At 38.5% G+C, this 23,048-nt stretch overlaps 1 protein-coding gene across 1 annotated transcript in view; it reads right to left on the bottom strand.

Annotated features, from left to right (window-relative positions):
- Positions 1 to 23,048, bottom strand: part of PGM5 (phosphoglucomutase 5) — a 221,670-nt gene that overhangs the window by 81,417 nt on the left and 117,205 nt on the right. Inside the window, exon 7 of the mRNA XM_069086900.1 lies at positions 9,422 to 9,537. Coding sequence (XP_068943001.1) covers positions 9,422 to 9,537 — 116 coding nt within the window. The remainder of the gene's footprint in view (positions 1 to 9,421; positions 9,538 to 23,048) is intronic.

The raw sequence follows: 23,048 nt of genomic DNA, 5'->3' as shown, positions 1-23,048 counted from the left end.
AAGGTCACATGGCTATTGTGTTAAGTGTCTGAGGTCAGATTTGAACTCAGGACCTCCTGACTCTAGGTGTGAAATAGACTGATAAAAAATTTAGTGACCATAATGGACAGGAGGCTTTCGAGGCCGTGAACTCAGTCAAGAATCTTTTTTTACACTATCTCCCAGATCTTTTCCTTATACCAAACTGAAATCTTACGCAATGAAATTTTCACTAATTGCTTTGCTCTCAGAAGCCCAAAGTACCAAAGCAAATCCCTCTTCCATATGACGGCCTTTCACATTCTTGAAAATAGTTATTATATTCCTCTTAAAGTTTTCCATAGGAACACACCTAGTTTCTTTTCATGGTATTCCAAATTGGTTTCCCTTCCCCTTCCTGACAGACCTCTGCATGCTCTTTGGCCTATTTGTGTCCTCCTTAAAATGTGGCGCTCCAAATGAATAAATAAGCTTTTATAAAGCTCTTACCGGGCGCCAGGCACTGCTCAAAGCACAGAAAACGCAAATCCAAAAGTGAGTGATTCCTTGTCCTCAGAGAGCTTACATTCGGAGATAGTTTCAGTCCAATGTCATGTACAAACTTGTCATTTTATTACCTCTGGTTTATATTCATCTACTGCAAGAGCATAGGCTAATGTCATCATCAAAGCGGCACATTTGGAGAAGAACTCTACGCTCAACTATACTCCCAGCTTCCCTAATAACACTTGTACTTAACATAATGACCCCTGTCTTTCCAGCTTTCAAATTAGAAATATACCTCTATATATACATATTCATATGTATGCATATGTATATACAGGCACATACATACATATTCATTCATATACATGCACACATGTGTGGGTGCACACAAGCATATAAGGACAGATAAGTAGCACAGTGAATAGAGTGCCAGGCCTGGAGTGAGGAAGACTCATCTTCCTGAGTTCAAATCTGGCCTCAGACACTCACTAGCTGTGTGACCCTGGGCAAGTCATTTAACTTTGTCTCAATATCCTCGTCTGTCAAATGAGTGTAGAAGGAAATGGCAAACCACTCCAGTATCTTTGCCATGAAAGTCCCAAATGGGGTCACAAAAAGTTGGACACGACTAAAATGACTTAAGTATAACTAAAATGTATAGATAGCTATGCTATATATATACATATATATACATATATGTATGTGTGTATATTTATATACATACATATACACACATATAAAATATAAATATTTACATATAATTGTGTATGTATATATGTGAGTGTGTGTGTGCATGTGTGTATAATGTATAGGAAAGAGAGTCAGGCTCAGAATCAGGAGGAACAGAATTCAATTTCCCTTCCCTTTTGAAACACACAAACTGATGGAATGCATAGCCCGAGGCGCATCACTTAATATCTCAGCATCCCAAGGACTCCTTAAGACTGTAAGTTGCATCAAGTACCAATTTGCATTGGTAGACTTGCTTTACACTAATATAATCACAGGCCTGACCAAATTTTATTTCATTGATATAGAGAATTTCTCTATGAATAAATTCCATCATTTCTGATAGGCAAGTATTCTGTGACTTATATTATTGAAGCATTGCCTGAGAATCTGGGACTTCCTGAGCATGCCCAGGGTCACACAATATGTGTCTGTAATGTAATGCCAAGGAAAGGCAACTTCCCAGGTTCAAAATACCAGCATAGGTGCTCTCTATTTTATTCAGTAACAAACCCAGAACAGAGAAGATCAAAACATGACATCATTCAAAATACAGCATTTACTAAGTGTGATTAAATCATCTCCAAGGCCTACCCCACCCCAGGACTTTCCAATCATTCAATCAATTACAAAGTCTCTGTTCCAAATACTTCTCCACCCCTAGGCTATACCTTAATTAAGTCCACCACAAAGCCCCTCTTCTCAAATGGAGATTAGTTTCCAAACATAAGTAAAATACATTCATTTGCTCAACCATAGAACACAAAAAGGTCAAAAGTTCCCCACCCCTGGATCACAATTGAATCTACCCCAGAGTTACATCAAGTTTAAACACAGCACTTAATACCCAAATGGAGGTCTTTTCTTCATCTTGACACGAGGCAAGTTCTCAGCAATCTTAGTTCCTGGAGAGACAAGGCTTAGCAAGGCCATAAGATACATTGCCAGTCCCTTCATGAATTTATCCTCTGTCTGTAGAACAGTCCTAGAACCCCTGAACACATTAGCAAAGCCCTCTCCCAGGATTTCTGTAAACATACAACAAGAAAATCCTTCTTCAGGGATTCTGAACCAACAGAAAGGCTCCCAGACCCCTGCAACAACAGCACTGTCCTTCACCAGTGGACAGTATTCATTCTGTCTGCCGGACAGTCTCCAGACCCCTGCAACAACAGTACTGTCCCTCACCAGTGGACAGTATTCACTCTCTGTCTGCAGGACAGTCTCAGGCCTTCTTAACCAAATGCCAGGTTCCAGGACTTCTTCAACAGGACAGTCTTTCACCAGTGGACAAATCTGGCAAAATAACATCAAAACAGATAGACAAAGTACCAGCAAAACAGCCATGTCTCCTCAGTCCTTGGCAGCTCAGGGGGCAGGTCTCAAAAGTCCAGGGCAATTCAAAGCGGCCACCAGCAATCTCTTAGTCTCTCTCCACGAGGTGCTGCTTCCAAAAAAAAGAACTTCCGCCTCTCTCTAGTGTCTCTCCAAATCTACGTCACCAGCTCCTCCCAGTCAGGACTTTCTTTTCACATCAAAAAGTCCATCCCACAGGTGGGATTAACAAACTCTGGGTTTTAATACAATCAATTTGAAAACCAAGCCAATACAGGGGAATCTTTAATTGCCATTACTATCACAGTGTCCCAGAGGGGACATGAATCCAGGTCTGTCAGACCTGAAGGCCACGTCCTTCTCCACTATGGCATACTGCACTCACTTGTTCTGAGCCTCATATACACAAACATCCTTATAAGCTGCTTCTTCACTCCTAAATGAATTTATAATTTATAAAATATAACCGATTAAAAAGATTTCAAAAAAAAAATTTCCCATCTCCCATCTGACACATTCTTAACATTACCTGAAAGAAGACAAGCTATTACAAATGCAGACGCTATACCTTTGGTGCGAGGGAAGGTGCCCGCCACCTGACATTCTCTCTCTCATCCCAGGTCTATGTATCTTTCTGGAGAAGTGTGCTTTTTAAACAGCTCTCCTTTTATACTTCTCTAACCCCATTTCTCTCTCACAGAAGACTGTGCTGAAAATACTGACTTCCTAAGGACCTCAGCAGGCCACAGTATAAAAGGGAAATCTCATGGTGGGTTGTATTTTTTTTGGGTGGTGGTGATTGTTTTTGTCTTTTGCTCCCCTAGGACAGATAACTTGCAGCACTTCCCTTTGTCTTCCCTATTGGGGCATCCTAAAGTTCGCTTAGGAGGCAGCTAGTGTATTAGAGTTGGGGTTATGAAGACCTGTGTTCACATCCTGTATCAGACATTATAAATAGTTATGTGACTCTAGACAAGTCACTCAATCTTCTGAGCCCTTATTCTTCTAACTGTAAAATAAGAGGGACTGGACTCAATAGTACCTAATTTGCTTTCTGGATGTAAATCTAGGATCCTATATAATTTTAAGAGCACTAAACCTTGGTTTTGGAGAGTCATATTTGAATGAGGAGGGGAAGTCTTGGTCATAGAAAGTCTCTGTTCAGCCACTGGAATAAAAACCCTGACTTCTATAGGGCTAGTGAGTTTTAATTCAATCTTCTGTAGACCATAGTGTTAGGTTTCTCCCGCATGCTGTTAGGTCCTGTCCTGCATGATAACCTAGCCTGTAAGACATTGTTCCTTAGTCCCCTTTGCTGTCATGCAGTCATCTGTCCTTATCATTTTCTATCAGACCATAAATTAGGTGGGGAAACAATAGAATCCTAACTGCTTCACTAGCAGACCTAATACTGTGACTTTAAGTGGCTTTTCAGACTCTCACACTGGACCCCATCTTTTGCCAGCACAGAGGTTGATAGTTTTTAAAGGATCCAAAAGGGAGTTTCAGTTTTCAGGCTGCTCAAGCAGGCTCCTGGGAACGTCAGTCACAGCACTGCCAAGCTCTGGCCCACTTCATACTGAATTGCACATGTGTGCAGACAGCCCATCTCCTTCATAGAAATGGCTCTCCCAGCACTGGTAATGCTGTCAACATAGCTTCCATAGCCTACTTCTGCACCCCAGCTAGTATTCTTCTGGCTAATACTAGCAAAAACACTTTTTCCCCTTCTGTATAAATTCTCAAGAGTCTCTTAAAATTCAGGAAAGTTTACAAAACGCCACAAATTTTTTAAAAAGCATAAGTATTATGAAACCACTTACTGAGCAAATGATCATTTGAAAGACAGTGTGGTACATGGAAAGACCATTGGGTATCGTGGCAAAAGACACAGGTTTGAGCCCCAGTTCTGCCCAGTTTGATCTGGGGAGTGTCACTTCATTTCTCTGTGGCTCTGTCTTCTCAGATATAAAATAAGGAGACTTCAGGTGATGGCCTCTAAGGCCTCCTTCTGTTCTAAATCCATGATCCTTCTAATACAGATTGTCAAAATGCTTTGTTCAGAAAGACCTTACGGGACAAGTAGTCACAGAGAAGGAAATAGTAATTCAGAAAAGTTAAGTCCACCATCACGTCATCATAAATTTATGATTGCTGCAAGGAACCTTTGAAGTCACCTAGTTTAACCTCTTTATTCTACAGAAAAGGAAACTGAGGCCGAGGGACGGTAAGTCACTCAGCCAAATTCAAATCAGTCAGAAGTGTCCAAATTGAGATTTGAACCGAAATCCACTGACTTGGAGTCCAATACTCTCACTGTAGCTTACGCCATTTTTCTTGAGAGCCAACATGCTACAAAACAAATTAAAAGCATCAACAAGAGTCAAGTGAAAATATTAACCTACTTAATATTTTTTTTCAAAAAGCAAATGCCACATTGAGTAAAACCATTCATGATACAAAGAAGTGAAAACGTCTCTGTTCTGAGATTACTGGTTAATAACTACTTGAAAATTATTTAAGGTAACATATAATAAGTGATAACACTTGTAGAGCAAATAAGGTTTGCAAAGTACTTTAGAAGCACTATCATTTTATCCTCACAAAAACCATGGGAAGAAGATGCTATTCTTATCCTCATTTTACAGCTGAGGAAACTGAGGCAGACAGAGGTTAAGTGACTTGCAACTTATACACACAACTTATATATGTATGAGATGTACTTTGAACCCAGGTCTTCCCAACTCCAGGCAATACTTTATCTGCTGAACCACCTAGCAGCCAGGTGATGGAGTGGGTTAGAAATGACTGTCTCCTTTAGAATATAAGCTCCTTGAGGGCAGGGACTATCTTTTTGCCTTTCTTTTAATCCTAAACTCTTAACACAGTCCTAGGCACTTAATATTTTGTATATAATAGGTATTTAATAATTGTTGAAAAGGTATAGAAATTTAGATCATAGTAGGTTAAAGTAAGTGTGTGAGAAAGCCTTAAATAGATTAAAGGTATTGAATTAGGTCATTTGGAAGTCCTTTGACAGCATCTGTCTGCTTAGAAATATCTAAAGAAGCTTCATATATCCATTAAACTGGGTTTATGGGCAGCCTTATGGGGAAATGGAAAGAGTCAAAGAGATTGAATTTAAATTAAACCTCTGTCATTTACTCTCCTTGGGTAAGTCCTTTAAACTCTCTGGAACTCAGGTTCCTCAATGGTCAAAAGAGGGAGTTGGACTGAATAACTTCTAAGGAGTCTTCCATTTTTAATTCTATGATTCTGTGGTTAGTAGGAGCACCGTTAAGTCTGAATTTATCCCATTTGTTCTACTTCCTACCTATGTGACCTTGACTTTACCTCTTTAGGTCTCCGTTCTTTCATTTGTGAACCAAAGGCATTGGGATTTCCCTTCCAATTCTATACCCTAGCTAGCTATTTGCTCAATACTTTATGGCAACAAACTGCTTTTATTTACATTACAGGGTTTTTGAATGAAGTTTATATTATATCATCATGTTCAAAGTATCATCATAATTTCTGAAAAGAAATTATATTAGAGATTGTTGCAATAAAATAACTTGCAGTCACTTCTACCGCTACCTCTGCAACTGATACCTAATTGTAACTTTTCCCTTGTGGTGACAGATTTACTTACATCCTTCTCCTTCCAATAACCCAGAATTGTGGTATCCTTTGTCTTGGACCCCTCTTTTTCTATTCCTGTTTCCCTGTTCCAAGTCCCCAGATGTCTCATATGAGTCGTCAAACTTTCCTTTGTGTAAGTCAAAATGTTGCCTGTAATATAGACTTTTAGTGTTACTAGACTTTGTGACTCTTTTGGGAATGCCCCTGAGTCCCACATTGGATGGAATAGTCTGGGATATCCACAAAATAAATGACAAGTGCAGCAGATGGTGCTGATTTATCTTACTATTCCAAATTTGCAATCACCAATGGACATAGCACAACTCAGGATGGCGCCAGGAGACATGACTTTAATTCCCAACCCTAATAATGACTTGCCTGTGACCTTAAAACCATATGCTTAACTTCTATGCCTTAGTGTCTTAGAGCCAAAAGGAACTACCAATCCCATTTCTCACACACTACTGCAAGACTTTTCTCCCGCCACTGGACTTCAGAGACTCTGGAAGAGAGTGAGGCTGAGAGCTTTGTGCAACTTTGCCTCACTTAAATACAATTCATGGGCAAGTCAAGAAATCATCCCATGATGTCATTGGTCCTCCAGAAAACAAAGGACAAACAAACAATAACAATTGTAAGACTCTATAATGATAAAGTCTTATCTGGTGAAGGGAAGGGGGAGGAAAAAAAGAAATTTACATAATAACTTTGTTGTACATTTGGAGGGAATAGCAAGTTGTATATGGTAGGTTTGCCGTTTCATGTACCAATCTTTTCAATTGTACCATGTTGCGTAAATAGTTGTTTTGCTCTGTGAATGAAGATAAAATAAATTTGGAATACAAAATAAATAAATAAATGAAATATACAAAGACAAAAAAAAGATAAAGTTACTTCTATTGGAAAGCAGTCATACGAAGAGGGTGGAAAAAGTTAAGTAGTATCACATTATCATAGATTTCGAGTTGGAAGGGACTTTGGAGATCATTGAGTCCAACCTCCTCATTTTATACATGAGGAAGTTAAAGCTCAGAGTTTAAGTGACTTGCCCAGAGTCACACTAGTTTGGATGGATGGTTTAGGAGACTGAGAAGGAAGATCTTCTACAGCCCCCCAGGATGTGATGCTTCCATGAAACACAAAGCAACATTATTACACCCACACCCAATGCTTTGAGCCCCAAATACTCACAGATGTAGACACAAGAGTAGGGGTGAAATTGGTAGAGCGTTGGATTTGGAGTCAGAAAAACAGACACCCCCCATCTCTGCCATTAACAGATATTTTCTGTGGGCTCTGCTCCTAATTCCCCATACTGTGCCACACATCCTGCCATAGCAGCCTTCTCACCCTGGAAGTTCAATCTGCCTCCTGCAGTCTCCTCAACTTGGAGGCTGACTCTGCTCCTGGTCTTCTCACCCTGATCATGCACTCTGCCCCTACAGCCCAGCCCTTCCTTTGATTGCCTGGTTCCTCCTAAAACCTCCACTTTAGGAACATGCTCAGGGCAGTCATGTCTTCATTCCTCACTGAGCTCTTCCCCCATTAGAATGCGTGCTCTTTGAAGGCAGGGACTGTCTTTCTTTCTATTTCTGTTTGTTTTCCCAGCACTTAGCACAGCATCTGGCATATAGTTAGCATTTAATAAATACTTGTTGCCTTGACTAATAGCTCTGTGACCATGAACAAATCATTTAACTTCTTGAACCACAGCTTTTATCCAGAAGACAGGTATTAATAATTGTCATAGCATTTCTATCCCAGGGTTATTTTGAAGTGCTCATGAAATAAAACATCTACTTTGCATATTTTCAAGCATCATGCTAACATCTACCGCTATTCTTTACATTATTATAATTTTCAACTTGTGTTTGAGGCTGGACAGAGGAAAAGCTATGGAACTTGGGTTAACCTAAGCAGGAAGATCAGACCTAAATACTTAAGAGAAAGTATCTGATAGAAATTTATATCATGTATATTAGAAGCACTGACCAAGGACATCGGGCCACCTTGCTCTCCCTCCCTCTCTCCATGTAGACCAGAAAGAAATTTCCAGGGACTAAAGGTATTTGGTGAGAATAGCAAATAATCAAGAATGAAATCACTTGGAATTCAACCTCACTGAACTGTGAAAAGCAGCTTCAGACTGAACTAAGGGAGGTTATTAATTTGGCTAAAACCCAAGCACACCGTTCAGAGCAGATCATTTCACAGGATTATTTTTTAAATAAAAGGATGAAGAAAAGATTGAAACAAACTTTAAAAGCCACATCCCACTAAGATGCACTAATATTCAAAAGCAGGGATTCTAAACCTTGCCCTTAAGCAGCAGGTCACTGGTGTAGATGAATACACACACACACACACATACATACATATATACATATAGTGTGTATGTATATGTATTTGTGTATATGTGTGTGCATGTTAATGTGCACACATATCATGCATATATACATGTGTTTGTGCATTTATGTGTGTATATACATGTATGTGCCTATATACAATTATGCATGTGTATGTGTGTATGTGTAAGTATGTATACAGATCTCCAGGCCTCAGAGTCAGGGAATCTCAGGAAGATACATGGTGCTCTTGCCAAATGTCCTTCATAATAATAAAGAATGAATGAATGAAAAGAATGTATTAAGCATACATTTCAGGCACTGTGCTAACTTCTGAGGACACAAATATAAGCAATCAAGATAATTCCTGCCCTTAAGGATTTTATATTCTAACAGGAGTCAACAAAACACATAAGGAGGAGCGAGAAGGGGGAAGGTAGTTACTCATGCAGTGGTATGGTTTGGAAACGTCCAAGAAATGAGTGAAGATCACCTTTATGTGAAATCTTTGGCCAACAAGGGACTTTCCTCACACCAACCCTATAAGATTATCTTATATAGTGCTATTATGTAGCATATAGTATTAATGTTATAGAGTATTACCATATACTATATAGCATTAGTTCTATATGGTACTACTATAGAAAATTATGTTCATATATAAGTATATGTATGTATGTGTATGTGCATGTGTATATATGTGACTGTATATATGTGTGTATGTGTGTATCCATGCTATACATGAGGAAACATATACTCAGAGGGGTTAAGTGACTTTTCCATAGACACACAGATATTACGTGTCACTAGTTGGAATCGAGCCCAGTTTTTTTTATCCCAAGTCCAATGCTCTCTTTCCATTATCCCATGTTGACTTTCATAAAATCAGATATAACAAAGCTTACCTGTACCAAAGCTCTCTTCCCCACACAGAGAACACCTTCCTGAGTCCATCAGATTTGAGAAGAATCGCCAGCCTGCTGGGGTCTCATATACAGGGACTTTCAGTGACTTGGCCACGCTAAAAAAAAAGAGAAAAAAATACAACGGCAGTTAACTCATATACTCCTTTCCATTTTCTCTGTGTAGATGGTGTCCAGAAGGTGCTGGGTCAGTTGTTGATAAGCTTATAGGCATCATTTGACAATTTTCATCTATATGGTGAAATGGGAAAAGTAGTGGATTTAGAAGTCAAGAAAACTGTATATCATTCCCCACCTCTGACATATAATAACCCTGTGATCATAGACATAACTTCTTCATACCACAGTTCCTTTAGAATGGGAATTCCATAGAATGGGAAGAATAATAATAATATCTGCAGAACTGGGGGTGGCTAGGTGGCATAGTGAATAGAGCACTGGCCCTGGAGTCAGGAAGACCTGAGTTCAAATCCGGCCTCAGACACTTAACACTTACTAGCCATGTGACCTTGGGCAAGTCATTTAACCCCAATTGCCCTCCTAAAAGCAAAAAATATATATCTGCAGAACTTAACTTGCCGAGTTGTGAGGACCAACTATGATAATATATATGGAAATAACTTTGTAAGTCTTAAAGCACTATGTAAGAGCTATATTAAATTAATTGTTATTGTCATTATTATACATTTCAGGATATCACTTCATGGTGTAGAAGGTGAAGGTGATTAATGCAACCAATAAAATCTAAGACTGAATTGCACATTATTTTTTCCACTCTCTCTTTTTTTTTTTCTTTCTGGAGGGGGGAGGGCAGGGCAATTGGGGTTAAGTGACTTGCTCAAGGTCACATGACCAATAAGTATAAATTGTCCAAGCACGGATCTGAACTCAGGTCCTGCTGACTCCAGGGCCGGTGCTCCATTCACTGCCCCACCCAGCTGCCCCCACTCTTTTGTTGATGAAAAGATTTAGAGATTTTTAAAAACTTCCCTAAGGACTATTTTACTTGCATTCCATAAGTCTGAGATATTGTTTCATTGTTGCACATTATTTAACAACATTTTCTATTGTTTCTATGATTTGTTCTTTGACCCACCAATTCTTTAGGATTTAATTATTTAATGTCTCATTGGTTTTTAATACTTTAAAACCCTTTATTAAATTTTTATCCAAATAAACCCTAAGTATCTATCATCATTACATCCCAGTAAGGAGTAGAATCAGGTTTCCCATTGATGTGCCAACAGTGATTCAGTAAGGATAAGACAGGAAATTTTGGAATTTCAGGAAATTTTAGAAATACTGAAAACTGGTAAGAAAGGAAGACTTCAGATTTCTAAGAGAGCTAAGTAATTCTGGGTGTCTTTCAAAAGGGGGTGAAGCATGGAAATTATACATCTTTAATATCACATCAAAGATTCAAACCGCCAAGCTGAAACCATAAAATTAAGGGCTGGTAATTGTTTTTATGATTTAGCATGAGTCAGGATTTCCTAATCTAACCAGACTTACAGCTGCTTCAATATAAATCCTGTATACTTTCTGCCAAAAAGAGAATCTTTAGTTATCTTCAAAGAATCATTTTATTACAGCTTTTCATTGGATTGTGACTAAATTCACCTCTCCAGTGATCTTAGGCCCCCATTTTAGATGGACATAATAAGCCAGAGCTCTTTATTTTAGTAAAATCACCTGTGTTCATAAAAAAATTTAGAATTGAAAGAATATATGTCTTTTAGGGAGAAGCTTTAGACATAGTTCATGTAAATTTAGATTAAATACCTCTCAGAGAAGTAGACTGAAGATGATTGATAATATATCTTATTTCAGAAAAGCAAGCTCCAATTCTATCTCTATATCACCCAAATTTCATTTCTTTCTAGGATCAAATTCATGAAATTTATTTTACTTCTGGGATATCAATTTACTCTAAAATTACTCTGCAGAGCTCTGCTCATTCCTATTTTTCCTAAAATTGTTTATTGTCATACCCCTTCTTGTAATAAGCTGCGACCCTGAAATACTGCTCTTGGTATTACCCTTCAACACCTTATGTACAAAGATGATGGATTGCTTTAGGCTACATTTGGCAAAAGGATTGTCAACAAGTAATTCAAAACACTTCTGGAACCCTAATACATAGTAGTGCCCTTCACACTGTTAGTAGCCAAATAATGGTCCTATATATTTTCATATCAGCTGACTACCCCTGAAGAGAAAATAAGTATTTTCTGATCATGGTGAGTAGATGGTTCTCAATCTTTCCAGGATGTTTTTGGAAGTAGCAGCAGAAAACTGGCTATGATAAAAGAAGTGCTGAAGGTCAAAGTTGTAGAGCATTTATATAAATAGAGTCATAAAATCTTAGGGTAGGCAGGAACATCAGAGGTCATTTCTAAGAACTGCCTGCCCTGTGCAGAAATCTGGTAGACAAAATACCTGACAGATAGTTGTTTATCCACCCTCTATTTAAGCACTTCCATTGTTGCACAGTTCTAACAATATTTTTTAAAGATCCCCTTATTACTAAACCAAAATCTATCTCCCTGAACCTTCTTCCCACTTGTCCTAATTGTGGCTTCTGGAGTAATGCAGACTAAGTCTATCTCTTTCACCTGATAACCTTTTAAATGTTGGAGGATAAGTACTCTTTCTTCAGTTTAAGCCCCACCAGCTCTTTTCACCATTTCTCATATGACAGTTTTCATGATTCTCACCATCCTGGACTCTTCTCCATATGCACTCTAGTTTGTCAGTGTACCTAGATTGAACACAATATTCATCTTCTGCTCCAAATAGGAATACTTCAAAAGATCTGTGTTTTTAGCAGTGGGTGTAATTCCTCAACCAACCCCTCTACACCTGCCCTAAATGGATTATTGTAGACAAAAAAATAAATCATTACTTGATGACCAAAGCAGTGGAGATAAGACTCACTGAAATTGACAAGACTGGCCATTGGATGCCATACACACAGTATGAATAGAGTATTGAACTCTGTTATATAAGCCTGAAAATCCATTATGATTTTGAGCAGCCACAGAGTTGGCTTATATAGAGTTTATGGTTAACTACAAGTTTTTTTATGTGAAACTCCATTACTCTCCTCTATCTGGCACTGATGAAATTGATTTTTTAAACTTATATACAGGGGGCAGCTAGGTGGCACCATGAATAGAGCACTGGCCCAGGGGCTCAAGGGGACCTGAATTCAAATCTGGCCTCAGACACTTGACACTACTGCTAGTAGTGACCTTGGGCAAGTCACTTAACGCCAACTGCCTTGCCTTCCCCCTTCCAAAAAAAAAAACTTAAATACAGGACATTGCATCCATATCCATTAAACTTCATCATGTTTCCTCTGACCCATCATTACATCCTTTAAATATAATTTTGGAACTTGATTCCATCGTTCATGTTATTAACTGTTTTTCCCAGTTTTATATCATTTGCAAAATTAAAAATATATGCCTTCATCTAAATCATTAATAAAAATGCTGAGTAAAATAAATACAAATATATGTCACTAAAAATCACTCTTCAGTTTGACGTTGATCTATTGGTCAATTAACATTATTACTTATTAATTAATATCTATTAATATTGTTGATTATTTGTTGTAGTATCTGTTGATCAATTCTATTTAGCAAAGTGCTTCAACCAACCATGAATCTATCCAGTGTAGTATCATCCAGACCTTGTTTCTCTATCTTGTTCACAAAGATAAAAGACTATTGAAAGCCTTACTGAAATAAAAATACATCGTCCATTGCAATCTCCTGGTCCCTAAGTCCAATAATCTTATTTTTAAAATTAATGCTCCAAATCATTATTGATTAGAGAAATGCTGATTAAAAAAACTTGAGATATCATTTTATACCTATCAGATTGGCTAAAATGATAGAAGGGGAAAGTAACAAATGTTGGAGAGGATGTGGGGAAATTGGGACACTAATTCATTGCTGGTGGAATTGTAAAATGATCCAACTGTTTTGGAGAGCAGTCTAGAATTACATTCAAAGAGTTACTAAACTACCTATACCCTCTGACCCAGCAATACCACTCCTCAGACTATTTCCAAAGATAATCAGGGAAAAATGGAAAGAACCTATATGTCCCAAAATGTTTATAGTAGCTTTCTTTGTGGTGACAAGGAACTACAAATTGCAAGGATGCTTATCAATTGGGGAATGGCTGAATGAGTTGTGGTATATGTGAAAGAATAGTATTGTGCTATAAAAATGATGAGCTCGTGGAAAGACTTGCACAAAACATTGAGGAATGAAATGAGCAGAACCAAGATAACATTGTATACAGTAACAGCAGTATTGTTTTTTTTTTTAGTTTTTCAGAATTTATTTATTTATTTTTGGTTTTCAATATTCATTTCCACAAGATTTTCAGTTCCAAATTTTCTCCCCATCTTTCCCCTATCTGCCACCCCAAGATGGCAAGCATACTGATTACTCCTTACCCCAGTCTGCCCGCTCATATATTAGCATTATTTAAAAAATGAATTTGAGAAAATAAGTTATTTTGTCTATTATAAATACGCAAATTAACTATAAAGAACATATAAAGAAAGACACTATCTGCATCCAGAGAAAGAAGTGGTAAATAGACTTATGTATAGAATAATTTTACATATTATGTGTGTGTGTCTAATGGTAGCCATCTCTAGAGTGGGATGGGGGATGGAAGAAAAAAAAAAGAAATTTACATGAGAATTTTGATGTTATCTGAAAGGAATAGAAAGTTGTGCATAGAAGATTTGCAGTTGCATGCACAATCATCCTTTTATTGTACTATGTTATGGAAATGCTTGTTTTATTCCATATATTAAAAATAAAATTAAGTTAAAAATTAATGGAGATAAGTTTAGCATGATTTATTCTTTGTGGGCCTATATTGGCTTCTAGTGATTACAACTTTCCTTATTTCAAAGCTAATCAGTAAACTTTAAATTTTCAGATCTTTAACATGCTACCTAAAATTTACTTTTTCACAAATGAAAAAAAAGTGGAAACCTGAATTATGTCTCATAAAAACCATATCCCCATAGCATGCTTTTGTGCTTTCCTATATCTGTGCCTCTGCCTGGAATACCCACCATGCCACCTTCATCCATTACAATAATATTGACTTGATAATCTCCAGCTCATTGTCACCTCTTTGACGAAATCTTACCTTGTCACCCCAGCCAGTAGTGATCCACCACCTTTCTTTAAACTACTACAAAAGATCTAATAATCCAAAGGATACTAAGTACTGGGTAAAAAGGATCTCTTTGGCAAAAATTTCTGGGAATACCGAAAAGCAGGCAGGAAAAAATTAGGTTCAGATAACCACTGTAGACCACCTATCACAATGAATTTCAAATAGATGCACGGCCTAGATATAAAAAGAAAATGGAAGAAGGTATCTTGGAATACTCTGGTTGGTGAGAGAACTCTTAACTAAATAAGAGGCAGATGGGATCGTAGAAGATAAAATGGCCAGTTTCAATCTCAAAATTGAAAAGCTTTTGCATGAAGAGAATCAATACAACTAGAATGAGAAGAGGAGTTAATTGGGGGAAACATTGTTGCAAATGTCTCTGATAGAGATCTGATATCCAAGACATTTAGGGATTTAATAGAAATCTACAACAACCAGTTATTCCTCAATAGATAAATGTCCAAAGGATATGAATAGGCAATTCTCAAAATAAGAAATGTAAGCTTTCTCCAACAATCTGAAAGAAATACTCCAAATCACTAATAAAAAGAGAAATGAAAGTTAAAACATCACTAAGGTTTCACCTCATACCCAGTTAGATTGACAAAGATGACAAAAGATGTAAATGGTAAATATAGAAGGAGCTATAAAGACAGGCACATTGATGGACTGTTGGAGCTATGAATCATTTTAATTATTCTGGAAAATAATTTATAATTATAAAATCTCTAAAATTTACAGATATTTTGATGTTACGGTACTACTGCTAGATATATTCCCCTAAGGGAGTTAAAGAATAAGGGAAATGATCCATATGTGCAAAAAAATCTTTATATATAGGTAATTAAAGTACTTAGAGCAGCACGTTTTATAAAATGGACCAGAAATAGTGAGTACCAATCAAATGCGGAATTGTGAGCTAAGTGTAATGAGATATTACTGATCTATGAGAAATGATGGAGATGAATTCAGAGAAGTATGTGGAGACTTATATGAACTGATGCAAAATGAAATAGAACCAGGAAATAACTAATATGATGAACAAAATAATTTAAAGGAAAACCTTCAGACTTCAGAACTTGGATCAATGCAGTGACTGATCATGACTTCAGGAGATTGATATATAGCAAAGCACACCTCCAACCTCTTAATAGTGATGGACTAGAGGTTCATAATTAGGCATACATTTTCAGAAAGAGTTAATGTGTCGATTTGTTCTGCACGATGGATTCTGTGGTGGAAAAGTGGGGAATAGAGTAGGTGGGAAGGGACAGTGATATAAAAAAAGATAAAATTTTAAAACATACAAACTACTCTAGAACTCTAGGAACACTTATTACATACTGCTTTGCATTGTATTTAATGCTATAATGCTTATCTCCTCCACTAGGCTATAAATTCCTTGCTGGCAAGAACCACATCTCATTCAGCTTTGTGTCCACCCTAAAACAACTATGCTGCATAGTGCTATGCACATAGTAGAGCTATCTAGTTGGTTGACCCTCAGTTGTAAAGTCATTTAATCTCTCTAGCCCTCAATTTCCTCATCTCTAAAATGAAGGGGTTGGACTAGATCACCTCTAAGCTTCTTTCCAACTCACACATTATGCTATTCTATTATTCTAACACATATTTACTAAATGAGATTATGAAAAATATATCAAGCGCATTTTTGAACACAGGCAATGTGGGAATTTTTTGACTTGACTATGCTTATACATTACAAGGATTTTGTTTTTCTTCTTCTGTTCAACTGAGGAAGCTAGGAGGGAAAGAGTTGAGTGAAAAATAAATCTAATTTAATTTTTTTTAGTAAACTGTCTCAGGCTTTAAGGGGTGTGGTTCTGCTCAAGCACAAAGTCAGAGGCTAGATTCTTGGTTGGATTTGGGAACCTACATCTCCAACCAAAGATTAAGCCCCATTCAATGGCAGTCCATTCATTAGATGGCTAGATGTCACAAGTCTTCATGCATACAACTTGTAAGCTAGTGGAGAAAGGAGATTTCTTGTCAAGAGTGGTTTTCTCCTTTGTTTCATGTCACTGTTGCCACTATCTCCTTCACCCCCAACAGTACTGCCTTTTCCTAGTTCTTATTAATGATATTCCTCTTTCCTGCATATTTTCTACATGTGAAGAAAAAGCTCATGATAACTTTAGGGTCCCTTTGGCATCCCTGAGAATTCACAATAAACTGCCTATCAAACTGACTTTAAAAAAGTCACAGATTGCAAAGTCCAGAATTAGGAATCTCCACATAGGTAAAATTTGTATCAAAGGAAAACTGAGAATAATTTCCCTTCTGTCTTACATGAACTCTACAGTAAGAAAGGGCTTTTAAGACTTGACCATTTTTGGAAAACCTTAGGGACACATGGACCTTGTACAAGCCAAATATACTTAGTGTAAGCAGACTAAGTCATTTCAGTGTTTCTGAAAGTACATTAGTAATAACAACTAGCCTGCATATGGCACATTAAAAGTTACAAAGTTGGGGCAGCTAGGAGGCACAGTGAATAGAGCACCGGCCCTGGCATCAGGAGGACCTGAGTTTAAATTGGGCCTCAGACACTTAACACTTACTAGCCATGTGACCTTGGGCCAGTCACTTAACCCCAGTTGCCCTGCCTTCCCCCCTCCAAAAAGTAAAAAAAAAAAAAAGTTATAAAGTGGCTTTCTCACAACAGCCCTGTGAAGTAGACAATACCAATATTATCACCATTTTATAGATGAGTAAACTGAGGTACAAAACAATTAACTGAGGCAGCAGGGTATGGGAAGAGCACTAGACTTGGAAGTGGGACTTGAACTCATGTTTTCTGCAAGTCTGAGGAAGTCATTCTAGTTTCCTCACCTGTAAAATAGAGATGCTAGTCAAACCATAATGTATCTCATAGGATTGTTACAAGGAAAGCCTTTGTAAATCTAAAGCACCATAGAAATGTGAGTTATTGTTGCAGAATCTCAAAGCTGGAGAGGATCTCAGAGGTTATCTAGTTCAGTCCATATTTGTATAAAAGTTGCTGCACAATATATGCAAAAATGGGCAGTCAACTTTTCCTTGAAGATCTCCAATGAGAGGAAATCCCCTCTCTCTAAAGGCAGCTCTTAGAGGGCTCTTTTTTGGATAACTAATTGTTAGGAAGGTGTTTTGTTGGGGGTTTTTTCTTATGTCAAACTTAAGTTTGTCTCTACACAACTTGACCTGTTGCACTGGAGTGAAGCAGAAAAAGTCCCAACCTTTCATATTATAGCCCTTTACACGCTCAAAAAGAGCTGGCTTCTAAAGTCTTCTCTTCTGCAGATTAAACACCCCTGGTTTTTTAACCACTCCTTATACAGCATGATCTCAAGGTCATTTGCCCTTCTGGTAACCCTCCTCTAAATGTTCTCCAGGTAATTAACGTCATTCTTAAAATACAACACCCAAAACTCAACACAATATTTGGGTATTGTTTGATCATAGAAGAGGAGAGGAGAATTATCTCCATGGTACACCTCTCAATATAGTCAATCATATTAGCTTTTGTGATACTATATCACACTGTTCTGTGTGGTCCACTCAAAACCCCCAGGAACTTCTTTAGCCAAATTGTCATAAAACCATGCCTTCTTCCATCTTGTATTTCTGAAGCTGATTTTTTAAACCAAAATGTAAGATGACGTGTATCCCTACTAAACTTCATCTTTCTAGGTTAGGCTCAATGTGTCTGTGGAAGTCTTTAGGAATAGGAATACTCTCTTGTCCAATGTCTTAACCATTTCTTCTAGCTTTTTCATCTGCTACTAAAAGGACGACATCTATCTATAGCTTTATACAAGGCATTTACTGAAAAACAAGACAAAACAAAAAATGTTAAATCACACTAGGACCAGAATAGGTGCTTGGGATATTTTGTCAGAGATCTCCCAAGTTGACAACTGATTGAATTGACCTCCTTGAAGACGAGAACCTTTCTTTGTATCCCAGTACTTAACACAAACTAGGTGCTTAATAAATGTTTATTGACTGACTGAAGCATTAATGTCTACTATCTGGGTCCAACCATTCAACTATTTCTGAATTCACCTGATTGTACTAACAACTAGCCCATGTCTCTCAATATTTCTCATAAAAAGAGTATAATAAATTAGATGCTTTGCTAAAACATAAACAAACTATATCTATAGCAGTCCCCTGGTCTACCAGTCTTTTAACCCTGTCAAAAAAGGAAGTTAAGTTATTGTGGCATGTCCTCTTTTTTTATAAAGCCATTCTGCATCTCTGTGATCAGTATTTCCTTTTCTAAATGTCTACTAACCCTCCCTTTAATAATAAATAACAGTTATGAAATTTTGCCAAGGAATAGAATTCAAACTCACTGGGTTATTATTTACAGACTCTAGTCTCTCCTCTTTTTAGGAAAAAAATTAAGACAGCATGAACACACCTTCTAATCCTGGGGGATCTCTCCTTCTATCCATTCTGTAGGAGTTTTCAAAGGTCACCAACAATGATCCAAGGCCACACAGCTAGAACATGTCAGAGTTAGAACTTGAGTTCAAGCAATAATCTTCCTAACATGTTATGTTGCTTCCTTCATTAATTCAGGAGAACCAGGGAGTAGCAAAGGTCATGAAGGGACTTCAACTCAACTACTTTATCTAGTGGTTAAAGTATCAATTACTTTATCCCTTAATAAAAGGATTTGTTCTGTGAAGTTTGAATTCAGTCAAAGGGCTGCACATGAGGACCTGGAGGATGACATGTGACCTCGAAGTCATGGGTTCCCCACCCTTGAACCACTTGGACAGCCAACCAAAAGAAAAGGTCCTTATCCAGATCCCACTTATACTCTATGAGACTTGTGAGTTCCAACAGGGAAACAGGTAGATACTGGGAATTGTATGAAAGCACATAGAGGCAACAGAGAAGGCACCATGATGGAAACATTTCTTTTTTTTTTTCTTTTTGGAGGGCAATTGGGGTTCAGTGACTTGCCCAGGGTCACACGGCTAGTTTTTGTGTTAAGTGTCTGAGGCAAGATTTGAACTCAGGTCCTCCTGACTCCAGGGCCGGTGCTCTATTCACTGTGCCACCTAGCCGCCCCTGATGGTAACATTTCTTCTAGAAATTTCTTGCTAACTATTCAACTTGCAATTTTATCTATGGAGGGCATTCCCAGGAAGGAAACTCACTTTCAAGACAGATCAGCAACTGCTTTGCAGCTTCATGTCTGAGAATTTCCTGAAGCCTGAGAGATTAAATAACTTGCCCAGGGTGACACTGCCAGTATGTGTCAGGGCAGGATTTGAACTCCAGATTCCTCTTCCTTCTGCTTCAGAGTCATTCTCTTCTGGACATTTCAGTGGGTAGCTAGAGGAAGAAATGTCTGAAGGCACCTTTCACAAATGAGTGGTCACCCCTTTTTCATGAAATCTTGACACAGTCCAAATGCTTGAAAACCCAGAAAACTTAAGTCTCAAACCTACTGCGAATGGTATCCAGTTTTTTTGTTTTGTTTGTTTGCTTGTTTTGGAGGCAATCAGGATTAAATGACTTGCTCAGGGTCACACAGCTAGTAAGATCTGAGGCTGAATTCAAACTCAGGTCCTCCTGGCAGCAAGGCCTTCACTCTATCCACTGCACCACCTAGCTGTCCCTGGTATCCATTTTCCTAAGGCCCAGGTATTGTTTGATAGGTCATAAACCTAGTGCTAGAAGGAACTTTCTTGCCCAGATCTTTCATTTGAAAAACCCCTAAGCCATCTCCGATCCTCCTGATGAATATCTGGTCATTGGACCCAGATGGCTCTGGAGGAGAAAGTGAGGCTGGTGACCTTGCACAGGGATCCCTCCCTCAGATCAAAGTCATCCTTTCCCTGATGTCCTGGTCCTCTTCGAAAACAAAGGTCAAACACCACCATAACAACATACAACAACAAGAAGTCTAGACACAGATGGGACCTCAGAGGCTATCTAGCATAGGATCAAAGACATAGACTTAGAAGGGGCCCTAAGGGTCATTGAGTCAAACCTTCTCACTTTGCAGATGAGAAAACTAAGGCTCAGAGAGAATAAGTGATTAGTCCAAGGACACACACTTAATAAGTAGCAGAGCTAGCATTTGAACCCAAGCCCTTTTACTCCAAACCTAGCATCCCTGATATGTCAGTTGTGGAGAGATGTGCTGAATCTTTTTCCCTTTTTCATCTGTTTAAGACACAGGCAAGAGACTGTTAATCGCAATTACTGAAACACCTATAAGAGTTTCTATCGGGGCCGCTAGGTGGCACAGTGAATAGAGTCAGGAAGACCTGAGCTCAAATCCAACCTCAGACACTGAACACTTACTAGCCATGTGACCTTGGGCAAGTCACTTAACCCCAAATGCCCTGCCTTCCCCCCTCCAAAAAAAAAAGTTTTTAGGACCAACAAAGTCAAATGGAAACTCTAAGAGAATAGAGCATGTTTGATCGCACGCACACACACACACGTGGGTGTGTTAAATTAATTTGACGAAGAAGAGTGCAAACTACTCGTAAACACAGTATGCAGTGTGGGTGGGGTATTAGAGAGGGGTACAGGGTGTGGGGAATCACATTCTCTGGCAAGTAAATCAGTGAAGAATCAGTGAACTCCATGCCAAGGAATGAGAAGTTAAAAGGGGGTGGAGGAGAGGATTTCCCTGGCTCCCACCCTCACCAATAAATTATTGTCAGGAGGTCATCAAGACTTGGGCTGCTGCTTGATGTTGGAGGACCGGATGCTTTTATAACTATTAGCGACAGTTGCAGCTATGCAAGCTAAGATAACTCTGTGGGTAATTAGATCCCACGTTCCTGTTCATAAGTTGATTGTCTTGGTCCAGCCAGGAAGGAATTCCCCTCCCTCCTCCCTCTCCTGAAGCTGGGACCCAACCCAAAGGCAGCATTCAGTAGATACCAGACTTTAGGCTGGTTGTTGGCAGGAGGCCACACTTGTGTCTCCCTGACACAAAAGCCACAAACTTACAAGGGAACCCACATCCAGGGTCTGCTCTGCTCTGTGACTGTCACCTGCTAAGAGACAGAGATGGGGGAACAAAGTAGGTTTGAAGAAAAGCCAGAGCGGGAAAGGCATGAAAAAGGAAATGGAAGGAAATTGACTAATAATAGGAAAACCATGTTATCTATTAAGTGACAGCTTTTCAGCACTGTGGGTTAGGGGAGGGGAGGAAGAGGAGGGAGTGACCAAGACCCTCAAACCAAGAGCCTTGGGAATAGCAGTGCCCCCAAGACTACTCAATAGCATCACCAACACCATCTGTCACATAGAGGCAGGTAAACCCAAGCGCGCTGATAGTGTTATCAATCTCCCTCTACCCGATCCCCATGCCTACTTTCTGGTCTTTCTGGCAGCATAATCCTCAGAGCCATCAGCCTGGAGATGAGGCCTAACAATTGCTACTGCCAGTCCTGCAGCCCCAACTACTGATGATCCAGAGAAGAAAGTTCTTGCTGCTAGTCTTTAGCACTATCAAATGGTGCTTATATGATTTTCTCAGGGAAAATGACACCAAAGATGATACGTTGCCATTTGTTTTGCTTCTGTACCATCAGCAGCAGCAGATTTGTCCATTTGCATTGCAACTGAAACCTTCTGTGTGTATTATCTCCCCCATTAGAATGTGAACTCCTTGAGAGAGGGGACCATCTTAATTTTCTATTTGCATCCCCAGAATTTAGCACAATTCTTTACACATAATAAGTACTTAATAAATCTTTTTTTGTTCTTTCATTCAAGATTCAATCTTCCTTTTTAAGGAACTTCTCACTTATAAAAGAAAAATGGATTTTATCCTATGTCTTCAAGAAATAGATTGTAGACTTGGGGCTGGAAGGGATGTCCGGAGTGATCTAGTTCAAGCCCCTCATTTTACATATGAGGACTCTGAGGCCCAGAGTTATTTTGCCCAAGATCACCTGGGTAGTAAGAATCACAAAAAAAATTTAAATCTAGATCGTCTGACTTTGGAGTCAGTGTTCTTTTATACCATACTATGCTGTTCTTTAGGAGCCGCAACTTGTCCCAACATTTATTTTTAAGTGTGAGTGATGGGATTAGATCCATTGATTTTGAATTTTCTGATCCCTATGAACACAAACTGAAAAAATTCTCCTGCTCAACAACTAATAGGGATAGGAATGGTGGGTGATAGCCTTCTGAATGGCAATGTCCTAAACAATCAGAGAAGAGAAAATGAACAGGAATCATACCTTTCAGAAACAGTAATGCAGTGTTTTGTTTCCTAAATTTGGTAGTCACTGAAACCCAGAACCTCAACTAGGGCAGAGCATCTGAGCTTTGTCCAACACGTGCAGTTGTCCAAGGTCAGGAAATCTGTCCCAGGTTGGGAGATTTCCAGGGACAC

This window comes from Petaurus breviceps, unplaced genomic scaffold (assembly GCF_028583685.1).
Source record: "Petaurus breviceps papuanus isolate PSGF00001 unplaced genomic scaffold, PetGlider_PUasm1.0 118, whole genome shotgun sequence".
Classification (NCBI taxonomy): domain Eukaryota; kingdom Metazoa; phylum Chordata; class Mammalia; order Diprotodontia; family Petauridae; genus Petaurus; species Petaurus breviceps.
This window is presented reverse-complemented; position numbering and strand designations above follow the sequence as displayed.